The 23,782-nt window shown below is 40.0% G+C and overlaps 2 protein-coding genes across 5 annotated transcripts in view; both read left to right on the top strand.

Moving 5' to 3' along the window:
- The first annotated feature begins 87 nt into the window (after positions 1-87).
- Positions 88-17,906, top strand: LOC107274654 (histone-lysine N-methyltransferase trithorax). Of its 4 annotated transcripts, none has more exons than XM_025091934.1 (10): positions 88-375; positions 1,439-2,945; positions 3,084-3,653; positions 3,742-4,193; positions 4,279-4,449; positions 4,529-4,924; positions 5,021-11,250; positions 11,338-11,500; positions 11,637-11,783; positions 12,037-17,906. In XM_025091934.1, exons 1-10 carry the CDS (start codon positions 211-213, stop codon positions 12,223-12,225), a joined length of 9,990 nt encoding a protein of 3,329 aa, XP_024947702.1. In that variant the 5' UTR covers positions 88-210; the 3' UTR covers positions 12,226-17,906. The 4 variants fall into 4 exon arrangements, with proteins under 4 accessions (XP_024947702.1, XP_024947703.1, XP_024947704.1 ...); XM_025091935.1 differs by having other exon boundaries at positions 12,052-17,906; XM_025091936.1 differs by having other exon boundaries at positions 5,048-11,250.
- A 4,070-nt stretch (positions 17,907-21,976) lies between these two features.
- LOC107274655 (putative transcription factor capicua) overlaps positions 21,977-23,782 on the top strand; it is a 40,145-nt gene continuing 38,339 nt past the window's right edge. Inside the window, exon 1 of the mRNA XM_015753955.2 lies at positions 21,977-22,117. The gene's annotated coding sequence lies outside the window, so the exon portion shown is untranslated. The remainder of the gene's footprint in view (positions 22,118-23,782) is intronic.

The raw sequence follows: 23,782 nt of genomic DNA on the forward strand, positions 1-23,782 counted from the left end.
TACGATCACTTTGGGTTTGACAATACGCGCGTATTTCGCGGCCGTCAGCGGAGCCAAGCGAGACCTACCGAAGTTAACCGAAGTCTTGCAAGTTCCGTGTGTTGAGTGTTCGTTGGTGTACGGTTGGTGCGCCTCGGCTGGGCAAAATCGCGTAAAATGGAAACAGAATTTCGCTGCGAGGTGAAGGTTGGCCGTTGACGAGAAGTGAACATGGGAAGGTCCAAATTCCCCGGTAAGCCGCCAAAGACGGTCACCAGGAAACGAATCAAGGTGCTCGGTCGGCCTGAGCCAACCCAAAGCGATTCGGTAACCGTCGCCGAGAACATCTACTACGGACTTTCCCTGTTCAACGAAACATTTGGTGACAACGAAAAGGTAAATCGCACTTGCGTTGCGGCTCGCGCGTTTCGCGGACGCCCCGAGCATTTACGTGCTAGTCTGGCGTGACTTTTTCTCACTCGCTGGACAGTTTGTTTGTGTTTGCGGGCATCCGTGAGACGCATACGGCGCCGATTTGATTACAAGAAAAACTGAGATTTGGCTGTCTAACGAAGGTTAACCCGTTAGAACGGAGTTACAGTCTCGAAGTGGTAGATATGAGCTTTCTGTACTGACATATTTTAACTCCGCCAAATGTCAATGACTCGATGGAACCTTCTTTTTCTCTATTTCGAATTTATGCTTTTGAAGGATCATAACCTCTACGCCATCTACGCAATTTAGTATGACTAAATAGTAATAGACTTATAGTTTAGAGTCTGGATAGTCCGTCCTTTGACCTAAGATAGATACTGATATTTTTAACCTCTGTATCAAAAGAACTTATATTTACTTTCATTCAAAAAATATATACATGGAGGTAGCTCTTGGTTTGCATTCGATGAATGTAGTACTGGTTTTGGAGTAAGATAAATTTATAATTGTCTGCATGAGCAAATGTACTAAACTTAGGTGCTCTAGATTATAAATAAAATAATTGATGCATGATTGATGTTGACTATATTTTTTCTAAACACGTACATTGTATAAATGTGCAGTTATATGTACATGCATAGTCAAAATAATTAATTGGAAATTACATGTCTGAAGTTTTGTAATATTCATTCTCATTGTTGCCTTTTATGCAGTTTTTATACTCTGAAATTTTATATAAAGAGATTTACATTCTAAATGATTACAAGTTATGAACAATCTTTATTCAATATAACTGTGGGAATGTTTTACTCTTTTATATATAAATCATATAGTAGAAACTAATAACTATTAAATTTCAAAATAACATATGCATTCATAAAACAATGTATCAGAAGTATACTATTGTTTTTGTCTAATTGAAATTTTGCATGGTATTAATAGTTACTATTGTGTATACAATTTATTTATAGTACTTTGATTAAGTTTTGTAAATACAAACCCATAAAAGATTATACTTTTTCAGGAACATCCACCATTCCATGGTTTTAGCAGTAAAGAGGCTAAACTTTCTGTATCTTATGTAAAAACCCAGCAACGTGATACAGAGAATACTGTTGCTAATTTACCGCCATCTGCAAATAAAAATCAGCCTTCCAAGTGCAGTAGTAAAAAGGAGACTGCAAATATTAAAAATTCCTCATCTGATGCCGAGAACTTCAAGAGCAATCTCCACGATGAGACCAATTTGACAAAAATTGAAGCTACTAAAAAAAATGCAGCGATAATAAATCTTAAAGAGGCTACTAAAGGTTTTAGAGCTAGAGACAATAAACATACCAAGAGTGTAGGGACTTCGAATTTGGTAAAAACTCCAGTGTTAAAATCAGTGAACAATATATTAGATCGTCACCAACGGACTAGACAATTGCGAAACAGTACTGCAAAGAGATTACTTCAGAGGGCAAAATCGAATAACAGTAGTAATGCACGTAATGTTACAGTGCAATCTGGTGATAAATCTGGTGATAAATCTGGTGCTGTAAGAAAGTTTGTTTTGCCAGTACGTAGTGCGCATTCTTCAAGAGTAATAAAACCAAATAAAAGGTTTATTGAGGAACTAGAGCAGACTGTTGGCTTAGAACACAGTGAGAATGAAAATGGTAAGCATGCAAAAAAAGCGAAAATCGCTGCAGGAAAATTGGGCAGCCATGACGCGAAAGTCGAGGAAGAGAACACCAATCTGCTGACCATGAATTTGTCAGAAAAAGAAGCGAGAAAATCGAAAAAGCTCATTCAGAGTATGATACCGAATGTCGAAGGTCTAAGTCCAGGCGCTAATTGTATAGAAAAGTCAAATTCTGCTCATGGATCTACAATTGCACAAAGCGAATCAAAGAAATCGCAACATTTGTTAAATAAAGGTAAAGCGGCAAATAAAACGAGCCACAGTTCAAATTATGCAAATCGAGATGTCTCGCAAAAAGTTGCAACTTCGGTTGCCACGTCTCATAATACAAGCCACGGAAAACCCTTTATTCCCACAAACCACAAACAGATCCTTGTTCCTATAAAAGTTCTTCCGGATTCCAATGTTCCGATTTCCGAGTCTTCCAGAGTTCAAACAAGATCAGGAACTCTCGGCGAAGCATCCAGTTCTCTAAGTGTACAGAACAACGCTGAATCTCCTCCAGAATCTAACGAAGCGTTACGTAAACTGGATGAAAAACTACATGAAAGTACTACTGTCGAAGAAGTCATTGATGATAAAATTGACAAGACTAACGAACCTGTGAACACGTCGAACAATTTTGATAACTTCGATACGGAAAGCACGTTGTCTGAAAGTGGAAGTGAACACAGTGATCACACCGAGGATGAACAATCAGAATGGACGGGAATGAAATTAAATGGAGGTAAAGTTATTTTGAGAAAGGCAAGGTTGAAGCTGGACAACAAAAGCTTGGGAGGAACAGAAGGACCATTCTCAACAACTAATTCACACAATGGTTCCAGTGGAAATTCAAATCCGGGTAAGTTATACAGAATTCAATTGAATCATCTATTTATGCACCTAATAGGTGTAGTCAATTATGGATTACTACCATTTACAGTTTACATAAATTGTAATATAATTTTGTGATATCCTAGAATATAAATGCATTTTGTAGGATTAGCTGGCACCGTGAAATGTGGCGTCTGCGGGGCAGTACGCTTTTACCGATTTGTGAAGCAGGCACGCAAATTTGGTATACATAGCTGTGAATCCTGTAGGAAATTTATCAGTAAAATGATAAAGCGTCAAGCGTGTGCCAAGTCGACGAACAGTACTCTCCCGATTCTTCAGTGTCACAAAGGTGATGGCTTGTGTCTGGTGCCACCCGTTGTCAGAAGTCAACAGTGGAATCTCATGAGATGCGTGTACAAGGCGCGATGTCCAGCATGCTGGCTCAAGATGTGTTTAAAGTGTTACAATATGCCTTCGTCACTTAGAACAGGCTTGAATGCTCTGTTACCACCGCTAATGAGAGATCCCATAACGATTTCAATACCGCTAAGTCAAGAGGATAACGATGGACAGGGACAAAAACTGACTGGTTGTAAAATCGGTTGGCCTGCCGAAGATAGTTTAGAGCGAAACTTATTTAAGTCTGCCATAAGCTGGAGCGGTATTGATATAGGACAAAAACCAGGTTATCAGTCTACCGCCGTGGGTCTGCTAGGAAAAAAATTAGACAAATGTAGGAACATTAAATGTTTATCGATTTGATACTTTAAGTAGAATACTGTTGAAATCTATCAAAGTATAATATTGTTACCACTTTGCAGTCGACTACGCTATACCTATATCACCGAATAAGAAGAGAAAAAAAGATAATAGGATAAAGGTTCGCAAGAAACTGAAAAATCCTTCTGTCGTACCGTCACTTATTAATCAAGGCTCACAACTTGCTAGACAAAGAGTTGAGTTAAAGGGACCTCGTGTTAAACACGTCTGCAGAAGTGCCAGTGTAGCTCTTGGTCAACCAGTTGCGACTTTTCCTTCTATCGATGGGAAAGAGGATAATAGCGAACTTGGTAAGAACATTCCAAAAGCATCCAGGGAAGGGGAGAAGATAGATAAAAGAGATGAAAATGCGAAGGATAAAGAATTACCTAAAGGTACCTTAGCTAATCAGGAGGATAATACGAATATTGCTAATAGCACGATTCAGCAGACTTATCCAAAAAGGGGCAAGCTAGGCTCACAGCAAATAGTTTCAGCATCGAATGCCTCAATGGTAAAGAATCATTTAGAGCTGTTATTTTTTAATCATTTTATATAGTATAGGTCATTTATCATAATTAATCCTTTCACATTACTAGGCACGTTCTTTATCTAAGCCAAGCATGGAGAGTATTCATACGATATCAATAGATTTTTGGGAACAGTATGATCCTGCAGAGGTTGGGACCAAAGGCTTTGCATTGATTGGCTCTGAACTTTTTCACATTCCTGCTATTTGCTATCTATGTGGCAGTGCTGGAAAAGAACCGGTAAATTTACATTGAATCTATTCAATTGACATATATCATATGACATACACGAGATTGCAATTATGGTCCTTTTTTTCAGCTAATCCATTGTCAGTGCTGTTGTGAACCATATCATGCCTTTTGCTTGGAACCCAGCGAATGGAACGCTTGTGCTCAACCCAATTGGTGCTGTCCCCGCTGTACTATCTGTCAATCATGCCACCTTAGGTCTGGTCCGAAATTATCTTGTATTCGCTGTCGTCAATCGTTTCATCACTCGTGCTTGTCAAAGTCTGGCATTAGTGCGAGACTATACAGTCCTGATAGACCTTATGTGTGCCAGAGTTGCGTAAAGTGTAAGAGCTGTGGCAGTGAGGGTGTCAATGTTCATGTGGGGAATTTACCGCTGTGCTCCATGTGCTTTAAGCTAAGACAACAAGGAAACTACTGCCCCCTCTGTCAAAGATGTTACAATGAAAATGACTTCGACACTAAGGTAAGAATACGAAGAGTAGTATAACTGATAACTTTTTAACCAAAAATTTACAACGTTATTATAATTTTGTCTGTTGTAATCATTTATCTTACGTAGGTTTGGTATGGTATCATCTTTTTACAGATGATGGAGTGTAATGATTGCTCCTGCTGGGTACATGCTCGTTGCGAAGGATTGTCCGATGAACGATATCAGATTCTCAGTTATCTACCGGATTCAATAGAGTTCACCTGTCGCCAATGTTCCCCAAATCCAAATTCCCTTTGGAGGAACGCCATCGAGTCTGAGCTGAAAGCTGGTTTCATAGCGGTAATAAAGTCACTCAGTAAAAATCGTAAAGCCTGCGCAGCTTTAAAATGGAGCCCTCGTAAGGAGTGTCTCTGTAGGCCAATTACCAGTGTTAGGAAGTTGGATTTTTCTGATGAAAGGCTCGAAATTTGTGTTGCGAATAGTAAAGAAAATGGTAACCCCGAAGAGTCTGAGGATTACAATAGCGACAAATTTATTGACAACGAGTCTAACTTAAGCGTTAATTTGAAAACGGAACAATTGAGTAAGTCTGACCTCGAATTGGAAGAACAGCAAAACGATGGTCCAAGAAGAGGTTTAAGACGGCTCAGACAAAAGTTTCATCTAAAAGAGTGTTCTGTTAGGGTGAAAAATTGCATTCCTAAAGACAGTCATGACATCGAAGGGAAGGATACTCCCAATCAAGAATCTCTCAATGGAAACCTTACCGATAATTCTAAGGAGTGCCTTTGTTTAGAACAGCAAATCATCGCTCGGCCATCCCCAACGTTGATGTCAGTAAAACGAAAAGTGAACGGTAATGAATATGGTTCCCTGTCGCAATTTCACTGCGACATGGAGCACGTGATCAATCGAACCGGAAGTCAGGAACTGATAGAGGCTTACCATAAAACTTTACAAGAAGTTTTTCCTTGGTTCGACTCTAAACACTCTAAGATCAATTCAGGTGCTGGCGGAATGTCAACGCCAACCAAACAAACGTACAAAGACTTGGACACAACGATAACGAAGCTCGATGATTCAATTTTGGATACTTGGAAGGAGGAAGTTTTGAAGGCTCCTAAAGCTATCGCCGCTAAGACTGGAAATTTATACCACAACATACACGTCGAAGACAGTAGATCATGTTGTCTTTGTAAAGGGCTTGGTGATGGTCAGGAAACGAAGGAAGGTCGGCTCTTATATTGTGGACAAAATGAGTGGGTCCATTCGAATTGTGCCCTTTGGTCGAATGAGGTCTTCGAAGAAATTGATGGCTCCTTGCAAAACGTTCACAGTGCTATTTCAAGAGGTCGTTTGATTCGTTGCACTGAGTGTGGCAAGAAAGGTGCTAGTGTGGGATGCTGCTCAAAAAATTGCAGTAGTACCTTCCACTATCCGTGCGCGAGAACCATTGGACTAGCGTTCAATGACGACAAAACAGTATTTTGCTCCTTGCATTTAGCCAATTGCGTTCAGAAGACACCACATAGCGAGATTGATTTTGGTTTAAAGAGGCCGGTTTATGTTGAGCTGGATCGTAAGAAGAAAAAATATGCAGAACCTAAAAAAGCTAAAGTAATGATTGGATCTCTGACGATCGATTGCTTGGGTACGATCGTACCACAATTTTCAGACACTGTAGAAAAAATTATACCCAGCGATTATAAATGTACAAGACTTTATTGGTCCACGGTGAACCCATTAAAAATTGTACGTTATTATATACGAACGTACGTGCAAGTTTACGTGCCGGATGTTAGTCCCGATTTGGAAAACAACATTACTATCGATCATTCCAAAGAACGAGAAAGAGAAAATGAAATACTGGACCGTGAAAAGATAGAACAACTGGCTGTAAAACAAACTTTGGATGCGCTCATAGATTCTGTGTGTAATAAAGAAGTCGATGAAAACTTAGCGGAACAAAATAACACGGATCTTTTGCCGCCTGAATTGAAGGAAGCAATATTTGAGGATTTACCCCATGGTCTACTGGACGATATCTCTATACAGGATATCTTCCAGAAGACTACATATGAGGATTTCTTAGCTATGGATTTAAAAAATGATGCAAGTTTTAGCTCAGATCTTTTAAAGGATGACATACTAACGTCTGAAGTCGAAGAAATCATAAAGCTTCCTGAAAATAAAGTTGCGAAAATGGATCCATCTATGCCTGAACTAGGAGCGCAAAACGATTTTTGGTTACATCTAGAGACCAAAAGTTCTGTTCAGGATTTAATGGACGACTTGTTTAGTTCGAAAAATCAAAAACTTGGAGGTAGAGAATTAAAAAGATCAAAGTCTGAGGTAATATCCAATAGTTCTGTTATTCTCGGTGGCCAAAGGCACCATCAACGATCCTGCAGTTTAACTTGGAGTTGCAAATTAGATGGTACGTACGGACCTACGGTGAAAAGGAGAAAGTTACCAAGAAATTCACTCCCTACAAGAACTGCTGAAAATGTTATGATGATGGATTCGCAAAACGATCGCACGTCGATGCTTCACGAGCTAAGAATTCCAGAAAGTATTATGCTCACAGTAGGCAGGAGCAACACACCCGGCATTATTTCTGATTCTGTTCGTGAACTGAAATGTTGCATTGAAGATTCTAATGGCATTAATCGGCGTGCTATTCCTCCAAGAGACGATACCAAGGAACACAAGAGACTTTTATGGCACACAAGGCAACAACCAAGAATTTTACAAGTTGATGGACCTGCTGATCCAAGCAGCGCCAGCGAATGTAGCTCTCCAGAATACAACGCCGAAGAAAGACTGCCCGGCCTACGGAGGACAGAAGGTGCAACGATTCCCCAGTTAGACGGCGTAAGTGATGACAGCTTGTTTGACGCTAGTTCCAACACTGACATTAACCTTAAAGGAAATACTGACTCCAAATGCAAAAGGCCCAATAGCAAAGACTCTACGAATCCAACAACAAAGTACGTCTTCAAAATTCCCCAATTGGATGGAGCAGATGATATTTCAAGTGACGACGAGTGTATATCACCGGAACACATAGCCGATGAACGAATGATGTCCATCCCAAAATATACACCCATAATGGACCCCGCAGGTGGACCAGTTACATGCAAGAGATGTCAATGTACCTATAGAACTCAGGACAGCTATAATAGACACTTGGGAACATGCGATATCATGACAACGAGTGATAGTGATTCAGAAACCATGGATAATAAATTGGCATCACCTGACTCCAGGTTTTCACCAAGCATTGGTTCCATGTCGCCACAATTCATCACGATGTCACCATCAGAGGGGCATACACTTTCATCCGAATATTCGGATATTCAAGCCACATCACCTATAGAAGCTTCAGTTCCATCACCTCATCCTGGAATCCAGATTGAGCCAATAGCGCAGGCGATCATCACGCCGCAGATTCATACTCATGCTACCGTGGAAACTGTCCATCAAACAGTATTAACATCTAACGATATGATCGTACAAACGCAGTATACTAGGACAACCACAACGCTACCGAATGCTACAGTATTACCTCAAGAGAGTACAGTACAGATTACCGAAATAACTGATCCACCTTCAGTTTCAAGTGACTCCAGTATTAGTCAGAGCGTGATAAACATACCGTTAACATCCCCGGATAGTGCAAGTTCACAAACCATCCCCAGTCCGCAGATATCACCGACATTCTCATCTACAGGCGTTCAAACTATGATCAACGAGACATCTCAACCGAATATGCCATCAGTTAAAATCGCCAAGCCGAAATCGCCACGTGCTCCAAGACCAAAAGCCAAGGGTATCAAGCCGCACATTTTGCGTAACTCCATACAACCACATGGGGGACACGTGAGATTTCAGCCGATGCAAAACAACGCTCCTGTCATTCAAATTCATCAGGCTCAGAGGCCTCCTGGACCGACGGTCATCTTGCAGCAAGTTGCTTCTCCAAATATTATGTCAGCTTATGTAGAAACGTTACAACAGCAGTCTGGACAGAATTTACAGTATATTGCAACGATAGGGGGACAGCACGAGGCCGGTTTTAAACCTCAGTTCATAGCAGCCAATCAATTGGTGCCTGGGGCGTACATACAAGCATCGTCTGATAATCTTTTAACTCTGCAAAATGGAGGAATTTCAGTATTGCCAAGCGTGCAGATTGCCCAACCTCAACCAACTGTATTAGGCACTATCATCCAGCAGCAACCTAGTGCAATTCAATGCGGCGTAATTTCATCCGAGCAGCTAGTACTTAGCTCAACACCGGCACTCGAAATGTTTACGGATTCCACGGGCAGCATGTTCGTCTCGAGTCAGCCCATGTACTACGGACTTGAAACTATCGTGAGCAACACAGTCATGTCCTCCAGCCAGTTTATGGCAGGTGCAGTGCCGCAAGTATTAGCAAGTAGCTATCAAACAACAACTCAAGTATTCCAGGCTTCTAAACTCATGGAACCTATAGTTGACGTCCAGGCAGTACCGACAGTCCCCACTGTTCCTGGAGTCCCTGGAGTACCTGCAGTTCCTTCCGTACCCACAGTACCAAGTGTCCCTGCTGTTCAAGCAGTACAAGGAATGTCGGGAGTACATGGAAGCTATGTAGTGGTAAATCAGCCAACAGCCATAGCTGAACCAATGGCGCCGCGACAGATGAACGTTCCAGCATCACCCGAGCTGGAAGGCTATACTCCTGTCACATGCAATCACATGTCACCTGCTGCTGCACGTTGTCAGCCTACGGTAGATCAAGTGAGACCTATTCAAACTCCGAAGGCGCGTACAATGGACTCACGTGTTACTACAACAAGTAGAGTAACGTCATCGCCTAAACCGCTTCAGCCAATCGTACCGACAATTCCAAGAGTGGCTGTACGACCAAGTCCAGCGTCGCATTCTTTAATCCAACCACATCAAGGCCCGTGGAAAATCACAGAGCCGATTTTCGGGACTGAACAACCGATTAGTAACAGCGTGAGGCCGTACTTCGACTCGAAGCACGTGTCTGAGAACACGAGTATGATAAAGTCAAGCATATCATCAAAAATGCCCCCGTTGCCGAATCATTGCATAACGCAAAGAAATATTATTGTAAATAAATTGAATCACGATGTAAATAATGTGCATAATAGTTATAGTAACGCGCTATCGAATGCTAATAATATTAACGTAAGTGTAAACAATAGTAGCCCGATTTTGGTGAGCCCTAGCATCCCGAATAAAATTACGATGCCTACGAGTAACACTCCGACCAGTCGTCCGATGAATCGAGTTCTGCCGATGCAAGCGGTCACACCGAAACAAGAACTGACGAAGAGTGTTGAGAAACCGGAAATTGGCATCGAGGAACTGACCAAACCCCCGATCAAACTGGCGAAGCCAGAACTGGAGCAATCCGAGAAGCAAATAATTGATATAATAGAACCAGTGAAGAAATCTGATGTAAAAGAAAACGACGTGACACCCGACACTGTAAAATTAGATACAGAGTGTATAGACAAAGTTAAGGAAAATTTCAAGTTGGACTTGGACACGAAGAAATCGCAGAATAATACACCATTGAAACTTGTTCTGCAAAAGCAGCTACAAGATGGTTCTTACAAGATCACGCATAATATGAAGCCAGTCTCTCAAAATAAGAAGTCACCGCAGGTCACATCCGTTGAGATATTGCCGCCAAAGCAAGCGCCGCAAATAACTTCCTTGCAATTGTTGCCGATCAAAACGTTCACCCTGAAGACTAATAAAATCGAGGAGAAATCAAAGTCGACGGATAAAATAAATCTATTCAAGCCAAAGCCACCACCTGTTGCTGTTAAGCAGCCTAGGATCATAACCAAATCAATGAGACCTTCAAAGAGCGATCCACCGAGTCTTAGTGTACAAAAGAAATGTTTAACAGGTCCTAGTCTCATGTACGAGATCAAATCTCAGGATGGCTTCACGCACACAGCATCATCAATGTCTGAGGTTTGGGACAAAGTCTTTGAAGCTGTTCAGAATGCGCGCAAAGCCCTTAACTTGCCACCTTTGCCACACAATCCACTCACAGAGAATCTGGGATTGGAGAACAATGCCACGGTGTACCTAGTCGAGCAGTTGCCTGGTGTCAATAGATGCACCAAGTATAAACCCAAGTTTCACAATCCCACACCACCGAAACCCGGTGAAGTGGACAATGATTTACTGGCAGAATGCGACAGCGGTGCAGCACGTGCCGAATCGTTCAAGGAACGGAAAGTTCACGACATGTTCAGCTGGTTGGCTTCCAGGCACAGACAACAACCTAAGATGATTTCCATCTCAGAAACAGAATCCAGGTACGATTTCTCCTCTGACTTTCTTTTGCCCACTGTAACTTGGTCCTTTAACGTTAAGGCACTGATCATACTTTCGTTATTCCTTAGGAGAGCTGCTAGCACGAATTTACCTATGGCAATGAGATTTAGGATACTAAAGGAAACTTCCAAAGAATCAGTTGGCGTTTATCATTCACATATTCATGGAAGAGGTCTGTTTTGTCTGAGGGACATCGAGGCTGGTGAGATGGTCATCGAGTATGCTGGAGAGGTGAGTCAAAATAACGTGTCTCTCATGACAAGTAGATTGATAAAGCGGTATACTTTATTCATTATAATATCATTAAGTCAAACGAATATAAAAGTGATGGTGGTATTTGAATTATATCACGTTTTAATGATTTCAGGTTATTCGAGCCTCCTTGACAGACAAACGTGAAAAATATTATGACAGCAAAAACATTGGATGTTACATGTTCAAAATCGACGACCATCTAGTTGTCGATGCTACCATGAAAGGAAATGCAGCGAGATTTATTAATCACTCGTGCGAGGTAATTAACTTTAGCACTACTTTTTCGAAATATTCGCGTGTACGACTATATTATAACAGATGTTAAGCACGTTAGAGCATATAGTTAAAGCAAACAATTTTAAAGCCCTTTCATCATGCGATGCTTCTTCGTAAATTAACATATGACATTTCGCAAACGAGGCATTCGCAATTGTAAATTAATAATAGTTTCGATAACGCCACAAAGTATTCGATAACTAAAATTCCCTTATTGTGCTCTCTTATCCTAACAGAATTATATGTTCCAGCCAAATTGCTACTCCCGAGTGGTTGACATCCTAGGTAAGAAGCACATTTTAATCTTTGCCCTACGTCGCATCGTCCAAGGAGAAGAACTAACGTACGATTACAAATTTCCTTTCGAGGATATAAAGATTCCGTGTACCTGCGGCTCACGCAGGTGCCGTAAATACCTCAACTGAGACTGCGTATAAAATTATTGTGAACAACCGGCAGCCGGGAAAAACAATATAATATATTGTATATATATATATACACACACATATGTATCGATATATATCGCTTATTCAGGTCAAACACACCATCTGAAGTTCGCCCGTCCATTTGATTTCTATGGCAAAACCAACCATAGTTGATGTGTTTCGCCCGATTAACGAAGTATACATCCATATATATGTATATATATATATATATAGACATATACATTTACATATGCACATACTCATATACACATCCGCATACACACCATTCTTATAAATATAAATATATATATATACATATGTATATATTTATATATGCTATTATCACGTGCGCTTTGGAATAGGATTCATTTTATCGAACGTTATTGATTTTATCGTCAAACTATTTTCAGAGATCACAGCTTTTTATTATTACTATTAACGATGGAAGTAGCTATACATTAAAAATATTAGAAGGCCAGATATATGTAAAATGCGGCGTTATGACAATGTTACTTTAGACAGCTACGTCACGTAGTTGATTTAAGAACTATACTTATAGCAATAAACGATTCACTATGTGATGCTTTCGCGCTTCGAGAGTCGCCAGCACGACTCTTCGGGAACACTTTATTATACACACGCCTGTGCTTTGTTGCACGACTTTTAGATTTCTACACATTGTCCACTATCGAGGCTTATTCTTCGAGTTACATTACGCATTACACTAAATGTGGATTTCCATTAGAGTGACGGCACTTGAAGCTCTTCTCTCGAGGATATGACCCCTTCGGCATTCTGCGGTGCGTTATACCTTATTACAATCTTCTTCCTTGCTCTTCTTTGAACTTGCGTCGGACGCAAGTAGTCTTCCTTATCCTCGAAATTTGAGGCGACTGGGTCAATTTTAGGATACCAGATACTTGACGATTCGAATATTTAATTCGCGAATTCACGTCGTGCTATCGTCAGCCGTGAATTTCTTCTGTAAAGACAGTTTTTTTGGCCCACAGATCGTAACGTAAAGTAGGAAAATACGTGAAAGTAATGAAAATGTACAAAGTGACAAAATATCCAATAATGGACACAAAAATTGTAACGATATATTGCGATCGAATTGAGAAAAATCGATTTAAAAATTACATTGTTTAAATTTTCGATCTATGATTCGCGTTCAAAATTTTATTGACGTTATTGACTATCAATCCCCTTGATTTGCAAGAGATTACTTATTCCCTAATTTTGGCCAACGGGGCAGCTTGTGGAACCTTATTCCTTGAGGTACAACCACGAATACAAAAAATGAATTCTACATAATTTAATCTATCGTCCATACTCTCAAGCATGGATATCCTGCTTTTATTTTCGTACTTACCTTGTTTTTTGGTACATCCAGATTTAGTGTACAGTGTACCATTAACTTGAATGACTTTCCGTGTCTGCTATAGGGCGAGGTTTAAAAAAATTCTCTTGTAAAATATGTAGTTGTTAATCTAGGCATTGTCTCTCGATGTAAGTAAATAACCAGTTTAACCTAAGATAGGCACGTAGGCATTAAGGAGAGAGAGAATAGAGAATGGCAAGAATGGACAGTCCCACCCTGTGTGAGGACTGCCTCAAAGGTGTACCTACTTTGGCAGACATTGATAAAAATTTGGAGTCTATCGAACAAAGAACGAAGAACGTAGTGATACCGCCTTTATTATACATGTAAGACCTTACGAATAAGGCATTTATTTTCTCACGATTATCGTACGACCTTTTTTCGTACAGTGTAAAATCATTTTCAACGCGTACAAACGCGAGACCACGAATCGCACGTATTGGATTCGTTCCAATCGGATCAAAGTACTTTTTGCTTTCTTTTTTTTTTTTCTATCGGTTTTTTATCTGTCGCGACGTCAATGAGCTTCCGCGTTACCTGGAAGATATGTCGCGGGATTATACCTGTGAATTTGCTTTATTTCTCTTATTGTTAGTAGCAAATAAGATATCTGTACTGAACGATACATGCCACTTTAGATAAATGGTTCGATCGGTGAAGTGACGACGCGTTGATAGAAGAAAAAACGTGGAATAAAGGAAAATTTCATAGTAACGTCGCTGGAGTGATGGACGCGTGAAAAATTGAGACACGCGTTAGTCATTACTCGGGCGGTTTCGCGTGGCCTTTTTTTAAATATAATTTTCCCACGCGGAGAAATGGGGAAAGCGGAAAATGTGTGAATAACGATTTTTGGGAATTGAGATTTGTCGGATGTGTTAATGACAGATTATCGTCATACGATGTTCTCAATGGAGACGGAACTCGTGAAACACGTGTCGGCGATAGGTGTCGAGGAGCTACTTTGCCTTAAAAATATATTTGAGTATATATGTAAGCTTTAACCCGGTGATAGTTTTTAGGAACGTACTGACGGCTTCTTCGGCCATCGAAACATTAAGTGCCGTACTTTTTATCGTTTGTAACGTTTCCTCCGTAGGACGAACGGCGGTGAAAGTATTTTCACGTATGATCGATCAATCTCTGCCGAGGTAGATGTCCCTTAAATTTTTGGTGCTCCATGGACACCGTTAAGTGCACTTTTCATGAAAAAATGGCCTAGAGTAAGGTGGTAGTAGGTTGCAGCAAAGTGTTTGATAATAATAAGAAGAGAATGAGAAAAGAAAAACGTTATACGAAGATTATTGATTGCGAATTATTTAACGGAGTAATATAAAGGATAAATGATGGCAGGAACATTATTTGAGCGCGCGATTAATGTCGAATGTGCTACATTTCTAATCGGCCTGGTTTGGTACAAAATATGTATGATGAGTTGTAAAAAGTTGTAAAACGGGGTGAAAAGTGGAAACTTGTTCTGGTCACGAGAAATTGCCATTTTTTTTAGGTATTTTGAATCTTTTTTTTTTTTTTTTCGTTTTTTTTTTTTAATACTGTAATTACCGATAACGATTAATAATTATTATCCGAAGACGAATATTGTTAATATAATGATAATTAATTTTAATCTGTAAAGACGAGTAAATACAAAATAAGGAAGGTAATGATTTACTTGAAAATATAATAGCAATGTTAGATATTTTATTGATATTTATTGATTACAAGTGACGGTTTTAAGATCGATGAAAATCACTAATTCAATTTAAGGGAGACATCGGAAGAGGAGAGTGCGTGCGACAAGCCGATGCTGTTCAACGGATTCAAATGTCTGAAACACCCAACCGTACCTTCGAAACCCGACCTTTATATCATTTGATCCTCTTCGTTTTTCTCCTTTTCTCGATTGTACGCACCATGAAGATATGTGCTTTCGGTTTTCAATAGGTTAACTCAATTTTCTGTGTATACAGCGATCAAAAAGAATTTCGATCAGCATAAGATCTGGCGTAATAGCTCGAGCCGACCGTGATTTTGATTTCGGTGGTGGACATGTTCTAAATAATTTTCTCTCCGCTGAAGTCGCCGACCTGAGTGTTCGCGAGAGTGTACGGTCTGCGAGGCGCATGACAAATCGAACGTATAATTATATGTACATCCCCGCAAACATGTATAATATACATTTTAGTAACGTGGGTCGTACGAGAAATTGCGCGGAACGTGCTATTTTTAAATTATTCTATATTATTTATAGTCCTTATGAAATTTCTCACACCCTCGGTGATGAGGTTTAACGAAATAATAAACTAGCTTTAGCAACTCGTGTGATGGGAGACGAAATTAGATTTATTATTGTATACCTTCTACCTGCTAAATCTTTCTTACGACAGTTTACTCTCTGCACTTCTGTCTCGCGTACTCACTGTATCGCCTATATATTATATATATATATATATATTTCTTTCTTCTCCACTTCGTCTTTCTTCCTCTTTCCGACTTTTCCGTCGATCCTCGCGTTCTTGCACTTGCGTTACGGTGCGCTTAAAATCCGTTTAGTATTTCACGCATCGACCCACTTCGTAATTATTAATTATTGTATTTACAAGTAAAAATGGCATAAGAGCATCACAACTCATTCGCACGTATAGTAGGTCACTTTGAACACTGCTTTCTTTTTTAATTATTTTTCACGACACCCAACCACACCTTTCGACGGCGATTTGTTCTTTGTATTTTTCATATGTGCGTGAGAGTGTTGGGCTGCGTGAGAATGCGCGTGTGTAAGGATTCAAGTCTCTCGAAAGTGTAACGAGTGAGAGAATGAGTGGAAAATGAATGCGAAGAAGTTTACAAAACTAATCGAAAGGAGTGATTGAGAAAAATTTGAAGAAATTTGCAAGGTAACGTTAATTCGTTAAGCATACGGCAGCGGGAGATTTGATTAGTCTGAATTCGATTGTCAAGACTCATCGTATTTGGTGGTGATTATTTTCTTTTGCGCGAACGAAGAAAGTGAAAATGAAATAAGGCAAAACAGAGAGAGGGAAATATAATCACAAGATACCTTTCTCAGCGAATTCTCAGTTAACGAGCGTTAAATGGAATGGAGCGGATGGCAGTGAGAGAAGGTGGCAAGAATGAAAATCGTAAATATCACGTGTGTAATACCTGCGCTGTTTTAGATGATTCGTAACATTGTTATATGCCCGTCCAGAAGTTTCACCTTCTCAAATGTCCCCTGATTTAAGGAAGTAAACTTTCGTGGGATGTAAGGAATTAAAATTGAAATGTAAAACGCTTCTTCGAAACACGTATAAACATACTACTATTCTAATGTCTAAACGAGAAAAAACGGAAAAATAGTATAGAACTATAAATATTGTGCTTGTTTTAAAAAAAAAAAAAAAGAGAAAACGAAAGATGGATTAATGATATCGACGACAAAAAAAAACGAAATGAAAGAAAGGAAAATTGAAAAAATTGTCTGTGATTATCAGTCATAATAATCTTTAGGTCGACATATTTTTTAGAAGATATTTTTTAGAAAATTACAAAATTTATAATATAACCTTATTATTGATATGATATTGGATCAAACATGCTACGCATAATATTAAAGTAAAAAAAAAAGAAAAAGATGAACTGTAAAAGTTGCAAGATGTTTAATAGAGTTATTACTATAGTTGAGATCGATGGCTGTTGTAAAATATTCAGTGTTTGGACAAATAATTATTAAAACTATTTATAACGACTAATATCAAGGTATATTAATATTACGATATTGCATATATTAGTAGTCTTTCTAACCCTTTGCGTTCAGATATATTCAGCATGAGACTAGACTCTAGTATCGTACCAGAATCATTAAAGCTGAACCACAAACGAAATGTTATTAAGATAATGGGATGCTGCGATAAAAAGGAAAGCATCATACCACACGTTTTTGCGTGCAAATCGTCGTTATAAAATCCATCTACTTACTATAGAAAACTATGAAGTAATCGTAACATTTAACCGGAAGATATTATGCGTATTGCATAGAGAAACACATAGCCGCTTTCATCATAATACACCCACACACTTGCCTACGTATCCGCATTTACACGAGAATAAACACACAGGTACGCCGACACGTGTCCCCTCTTCTCTTTCTCACAAAAATACAGATTTAACACAATTACTAAGCTACACTCGTCCACACGTACACACACGCCCATGTTTTTGTAATTAAATGTTTTGTTAGTATTATACGAGAAAATTAACAGAATAAAAACACAAATGGAAATATATATATATATACACATATATAGCGTGGTCATTCGGTGTCTTCCTTCGTCGACATGATAACTCGGACAAATAAAAAGCCGGTGCTATGTGTGTACTTTGTTGAAATAATATTTTCGATCGTCTCACTAACTACAGGATCGACTGGCAATGATTCATGACACGTTTCCATGATTCGCAAATCGACCGACATAACCGCTTATGGCAGACACGATCAACCTGCATATTTAGTATTAAAACCTCTTGTATTTTTGAACGTACGTAAATTGCAAAGAAACTGTCATAAACGTTCTCCTTTCAATAAAGGTAATCCTTGTCCCTCTTGTATGATTATTTTCACATCATCGGGAATCAAGAGGGAATCGTAAGGGTATCCGTGCGCGCAGTGATTGGACAGTCAGCGCAATAATTTCAGTAGGAAACACAGAGAAAAAGAAAAGTACGTGCACTTCGTCATTTCCGCGAACACGTTTTATTCGTAATATTTCTATACCTAGTGACGTCACGAATCTCTATGAATTTTCGATTTCATGTGAAAACCGTTACGGATAACGTGTGACAGGGAACTGACATTATGGCGTCGACATGTCTCTGCAGGGCAGCGGGAATTCTGGGTATTTCAGACAATTTTGTTCATTGTTATTTCGTAATTCGCTCGGAGCACCAAGTCTACCGATATCTTATCTCTCCTTATTCGTTCCCATAATAGTGTAAACTGAGTCGTGTTTGTAATTTGTTATGCTAACGCTTCATTATAAAAATTTCATGCATTAGGTCATGCGCTCTTGCGTTGCCTGCAAATTTTATAGTATTTCTTCTCTCGCCCAGTTCACTCACTCTTTCGCTCGTAGCAGTGAGTCACGCGTTTCGTACAGATGTAGCTGTTTCATGGGATGCTAATGAAAGAACTCATTTCTGCGAATAAGTCTAGTGGTCTTTTTTCTGCTTAATTTCATTCTCAAGAGACGTATGTGACGTATGTATGTGATTACTTTGAATAATAATAACAATAATGAATATTACTGACGACAAAGTCATTTAAAGTTAGATGAGTTATAGTAGATCATAACCATACTAATTTGTTTATGGCTTCTAGTGAATTTTTTCATATTTAATTTAAACCATATTGCGATTAGACTTTATTTCGGGCAGCTAATGCTGTGTAATATAGATATGTGTATGTATATATATGTATATCCGCGAAATTTCGACCAATACGCATGCACTGACGAAATTAACTAGCTAGAATCCTTTTGGAATCTGGGAGATACTGCATAGACTACACTCACTCGCATTCTTTACGCCCTGAAGTGGCTAGTGGCAGTCTTATTTTAGATAGAATAGGAAAACGATATGGGTGTTAAAAAAAAATATAAGGTTGCTGTTTCTGGATGTAGCGAAAAAGCAATACACGTGTTACGGTAATAAATATTTTTGGTTGCTATTTAGGTTAGCTACCTTAAGTCACAAAAATGTGAGCAATTTCAAAGCGGGATGTGTCAAAAGGCTCATTACCAAAGACTTATACGCACCATGGTATATCGTTAATAATGCACGTAATACATAAAAGAGGATATATCCTCTTACTTATATATACTGATATATCCTCTATCCTCATTATTACTGTATATATACAGTACGAAAATTTATAAATAGTATTGAACCTTGCTTATTCGCGACGTGAATTTTTAAATATCTACAATAGGTGTATTTCATTTTATAAGCAGTTCACCGAGTCTAAGTTTAATATATTCTTTATAAAAACTACGTGCTATAATGAAGTAACTCGGAATCACGTCCGACAGTCGATAAAAGATGTATAATTTTAATCGCTAATCTTATCCATATTCGATACTTGTTTTAGGAACTGGAAAAAAAATGTATTTCTTCTCTTGAATCAACATACAAAAATATATTGTAGTCGTTATAAGGTGCGCGAAGCATGAATGCCAGTTTCTCGTCGTCAATACTTTAGGTCTTGTTTTCAGGAAAGAAAAAGGTGAGTCATCATTATTTCCATCCGAAGTCTCCAATTATTCTCAAAGAGCATTAGAGATCAATGTACGCCGCAACCGTTAATGATGTCATAGCGCGACGGCGCTTTCGAGAACGTTTGCTTTTCTCCTATAAATAACGAATATGTACTCGAAGAATCCTCGTCGATTAGATCTTCATGATCATTCAGTTTTTTGTCCTCAGCCTCTTGCTTCTTTTTTTTTGCAACCAGAGGAATGGATTGCGTCGTGCACAACGTAGTAACATTCGTGAGAATCTAACAGATATCAGCAAACGTCAAAAGGACGATGTTCATTTCTTTGTCACGTAGCACTTCTTGACTTCGTTCCTCTTTGACTATTGTGTAAACAAGCATCCATGTGGTTTATCCAAAATTGAAAATTGTAGAATCTTCAAATTCACCTATACATCTGAACGCGAACATTCGTCGTGTCACCAGAGCGATAAATAACGAGACTCGTTTATATTCGCAATATCGCTGGGAAGATAGTTGGAATGAAGCGCATCGCGGTACAGCACATGAAGCGTTTAAACATACATGACGTATACTTTAAACGATTCCAAAAACCGTTTTATTCTGCGCGATACTACGTTACTACGAATACGTGAAGTCTTACGTATTACACGCAGAGGTCGAGCATACAATCACATCTGTTTTTAGGAATTTTTGAACAACAGTTGTACCGCACGCTCTTCATTAGCCAGGTGTGATATTCCATCTATTAAAAAGTAGTCGTTATCAAGTATCAATAAAAAAATATAATAGCTTATACGAAACTTTGTGAATTTGTTTCTTTTTAGTTTTATACATTGCGACGGCAACCAGGGTGGCGGCGACGCCGACATCCCACGCGTTTGCCGTGCTGATGTGTGTACAGAAGATACGTAGATATATAGACGTAAATATATAGAAAAACGTAAGTATACGGAATGGCCCTGAGTAATATAACGTGGCTCTCTGTCATTAATCATACAAAATAAAATGCGTGTCTTTGCAAAGAGTGGGTTGCATATACGTACAAATAAATGGAAGATTGAGATCTCATCTACGAGAGTAAGAAGCTTTGAGATCGCACGACGATCTCTTGCCAAAGATTTCTATTTAGAGACACACGGGCATCCTTTGTATACGGGAGACAGCGCGCAAGCGAGAGCTCATAATTCCAAAGGAAGTATCAGCCGGCTATGTTGCGACGATATAGCGCAAGGAAAGCGTCGTGACGCTAACGTGTATGGAAGCAATCCAACATATCGATCTCAGGATATCATCCGCATTAGCACGCTCGACCGGATCCCCTGCATTAGCGAACGCAGGAGAGAGGACGGAAGGATGAAAAGCCATTGAAAAAAATGGAAAGACAGAAGCAGGTAAGGTATAGTTACCATCAGAAGTGAGAGGGGAAGAAAGAATGAGAAAGAGAGAGAGAGAGAGAGAAGCGACGCTTTGTACGCATCTTTCTCAAGAATAAATGAGAGAGAGTAAGAGACAACTCGTATTCCATTCTGCAATATCGTAGACTCTACCGCTGTTTCGCTCCCTACGATTCGACGTATAGCAGTGAGGAAGAACGGGGAAGAGGCTATGTGTCGCTATGTGGAAGCGCTACTAGGAGCTTCTCCCTCTTGACTTAGCCTCCTCATTCTCCTTATCCTTTACACTCGTTCGCGTTCCTCTTCCTTCATTCCTCCCAATCATTCCGTCGTTCCCTCGTTCCTCTCGGCGTCCCCTGGCCTCTTGCCGCCACACGATCCGTCCCTCTTCGTCTCGCAGTGGACGGTGTTAGTCACCTCAAGGACGTTCACTGTAATTGGGATAGGTCGGATAGACGTTAGAGCCCGCGCCGGTGCGTGCGTTTCTGTAAATGGCGCCTGGCCGGGCGTCGCGCACTCACGACTCTCTCTTACGTAGACGTTTGTTGTGTCGTAGCGGCGTAACCCGAGGAAATTCAACGTGCGCGAGAAGTACTGTTGTGCGTGCGTGCCGTGTCCTATCCTCGGCCTTGATATACGCGAATTGCATATCGCGTTAAAGCTGCAGCGTTTTCGTGTGCGGTAAGAAACATGCCGTGCTACGGTGGCTCGTCGTAGCGACGCTAGCGCCGCGAGGTACGAGAGAACGATCGTCGTCGTTGTCGTTCGTCGTCTCCACGCAGCCGCCTTCACCCCCTTTGTTCGAACTTCAGCTGGTTGCTGGCTGCGCCGAACTAGCCACAGGTAAAATTCAGGGCCGAACCTGGTGCGTGGTGCGCCCGGCTCCGATGTGACTTTTTTCATTCTCAAAGTGGGGTTAGGTGATATCCGTCGTGAATATGTTTATTGGACTCCATCCACTTGGACGCGACGTGAGCCTAACCGAGTGTACGTAGGTATATGTGTATATATATATATATATATATATATCATATACAATACGCTGGGACAGCGTGATATACTATACCAGGGGTTGTATGTACGCTTCGAGATAAGCCTGCAAGAAAGTAAGATAAGAATAATACTCTTGGATGAAATAAATCGTGAGCCTGTGTGTATCGTTACTATTAAACTACTATCGAGGAATTATGTGACTAAAATTCCTGGAATGTAGTGTGGCCTGTAGGAGTCGATGATGACGAATCTACAGCGTTTTGTATGCGGCAACAAAAGACGAAATCCATGGAATTGCTTCTTGAATTTTATTCTCTTCCTCTTATTGTCAGAGCGGTTATTGGCCTGATTGAACTCCGGTGACTTTGTACCCACGATTCAGGCTCAAAGGGCCAGACTATACCATCCAATCAGGAATGTCTTTCCTGTAGTGCGGTGTCCAGTAGCGAGTGTCACGACTGTACGCTTACCGGTTACACCGTCAACAAACCGGAAGTTGTAGCGTCGAGCACCGGAAAATCCTGTGCATGTCATTGACTGCATTAGCCGGGAGAGTACGTAAGATCCTAATCCACTGAAAAACCAACCAACCATTATAACCCAGCCAGGGATACCTGTACGGTAATTTCAGTTCTTGGTAAAGCGCATGCGTTGCAATATGGCCGCTCTGTGGTCGTGTCGCTGCTAGCAACTAATATTTTCTTACACGTAAATTCGTAGTATCAAAGCGTCTCTTATGACCAGCCATATGACTGGACTAAAACGCAACATTTGAAAGTCACTCAGCTGTATGGTACCAATTTCATTCAAAATATCACGATACATTAAATTTCATGCGTTTCAGTTTTCTAGTAAAGCGATTCCTTGCTTTTCATCCTCATTTTCCTTTACAAAAAGCTAGTGATTACGTAGATTAGGTACATCCCTAGCGTAAACCATGTTTTACTTTTTACCAATCGTACAACCTCAGAGTCATGTGTATATATTATTACATCCTAGGTAGTCAGACTGTTGGTCAACGTACGATGTCTAGAAAATGATAGTAGCTGCACTCGTACGAAACGATGTTTTATAAAACCCTGTAAGAACCACGAGTGCGCGCGGACGCCACTATATGAGATCTTGATTCTTCAAGAACAAAAGAACTTTCGCTGCACGGGTCACCGACGCGGTACGCACGAGCACCAAGTTGCACGATGCAACTTCCTCGCATGATGAACCAATGACGTTGACATGTATGTAGCCATCCACCCACATACGTGAGCTCGTGCTTGGTCGTTTCAAGAGAATTTCATCTATTTCACTATGAAACGTAGATTGCAACGATTCCGCAAGGAGTCACCATTAGCAAGCGAAGCTTCTTCATCGCTGATAAACGCGCGGCAGTGTGCGGTTACGCTGTAAAGTCTCACGATTTGCGTTAAATAAACGAAGGGGAAAAAACAAAAGTCGTTTCGTTCAAGGACGCAGCCTGCGACTACGGGAAACTTGATTGTATAGTTTAGGGTGATCGGT

Source organism: Cephus cinctus, unplaced genomic scaffold (genome assembly GCF_000341935.2).
Source record: "Cephus cinctus unplaced genomic scaffold, Ccin1 Ccin1_scaffold0101, whole genome shotgun sequence".
Lineage (NCBI taxonomy): Eukaryota > Metazoa > Arthropoda > Insecta > Hymenoptera > Cephidae > Cephus > Cephus cinctus.

Coding starts and splice junctions, on each gene's coding strand:
- LOC107274654 (XM_025091934.1), top strand. CDS start 211: ATGGGAAGGTCCAAATTCCCCGGTAAGCCGCCAAAGACGGTCACCAGG. Junction 4,450..4,528: donor GCAGTGCTGGAAAAGAACCG/GTAAATTTACAT, acceptor CCTTTTTTTCAG/CTAATCCATTGTCAGTGCTG. Junction 4,925..5,020: donor AAAATGACTTCGACACTAAG/GTAAGAATACGA, acceptor TATCTTACGTAG/GTTTGGTATGGTATCATCTT.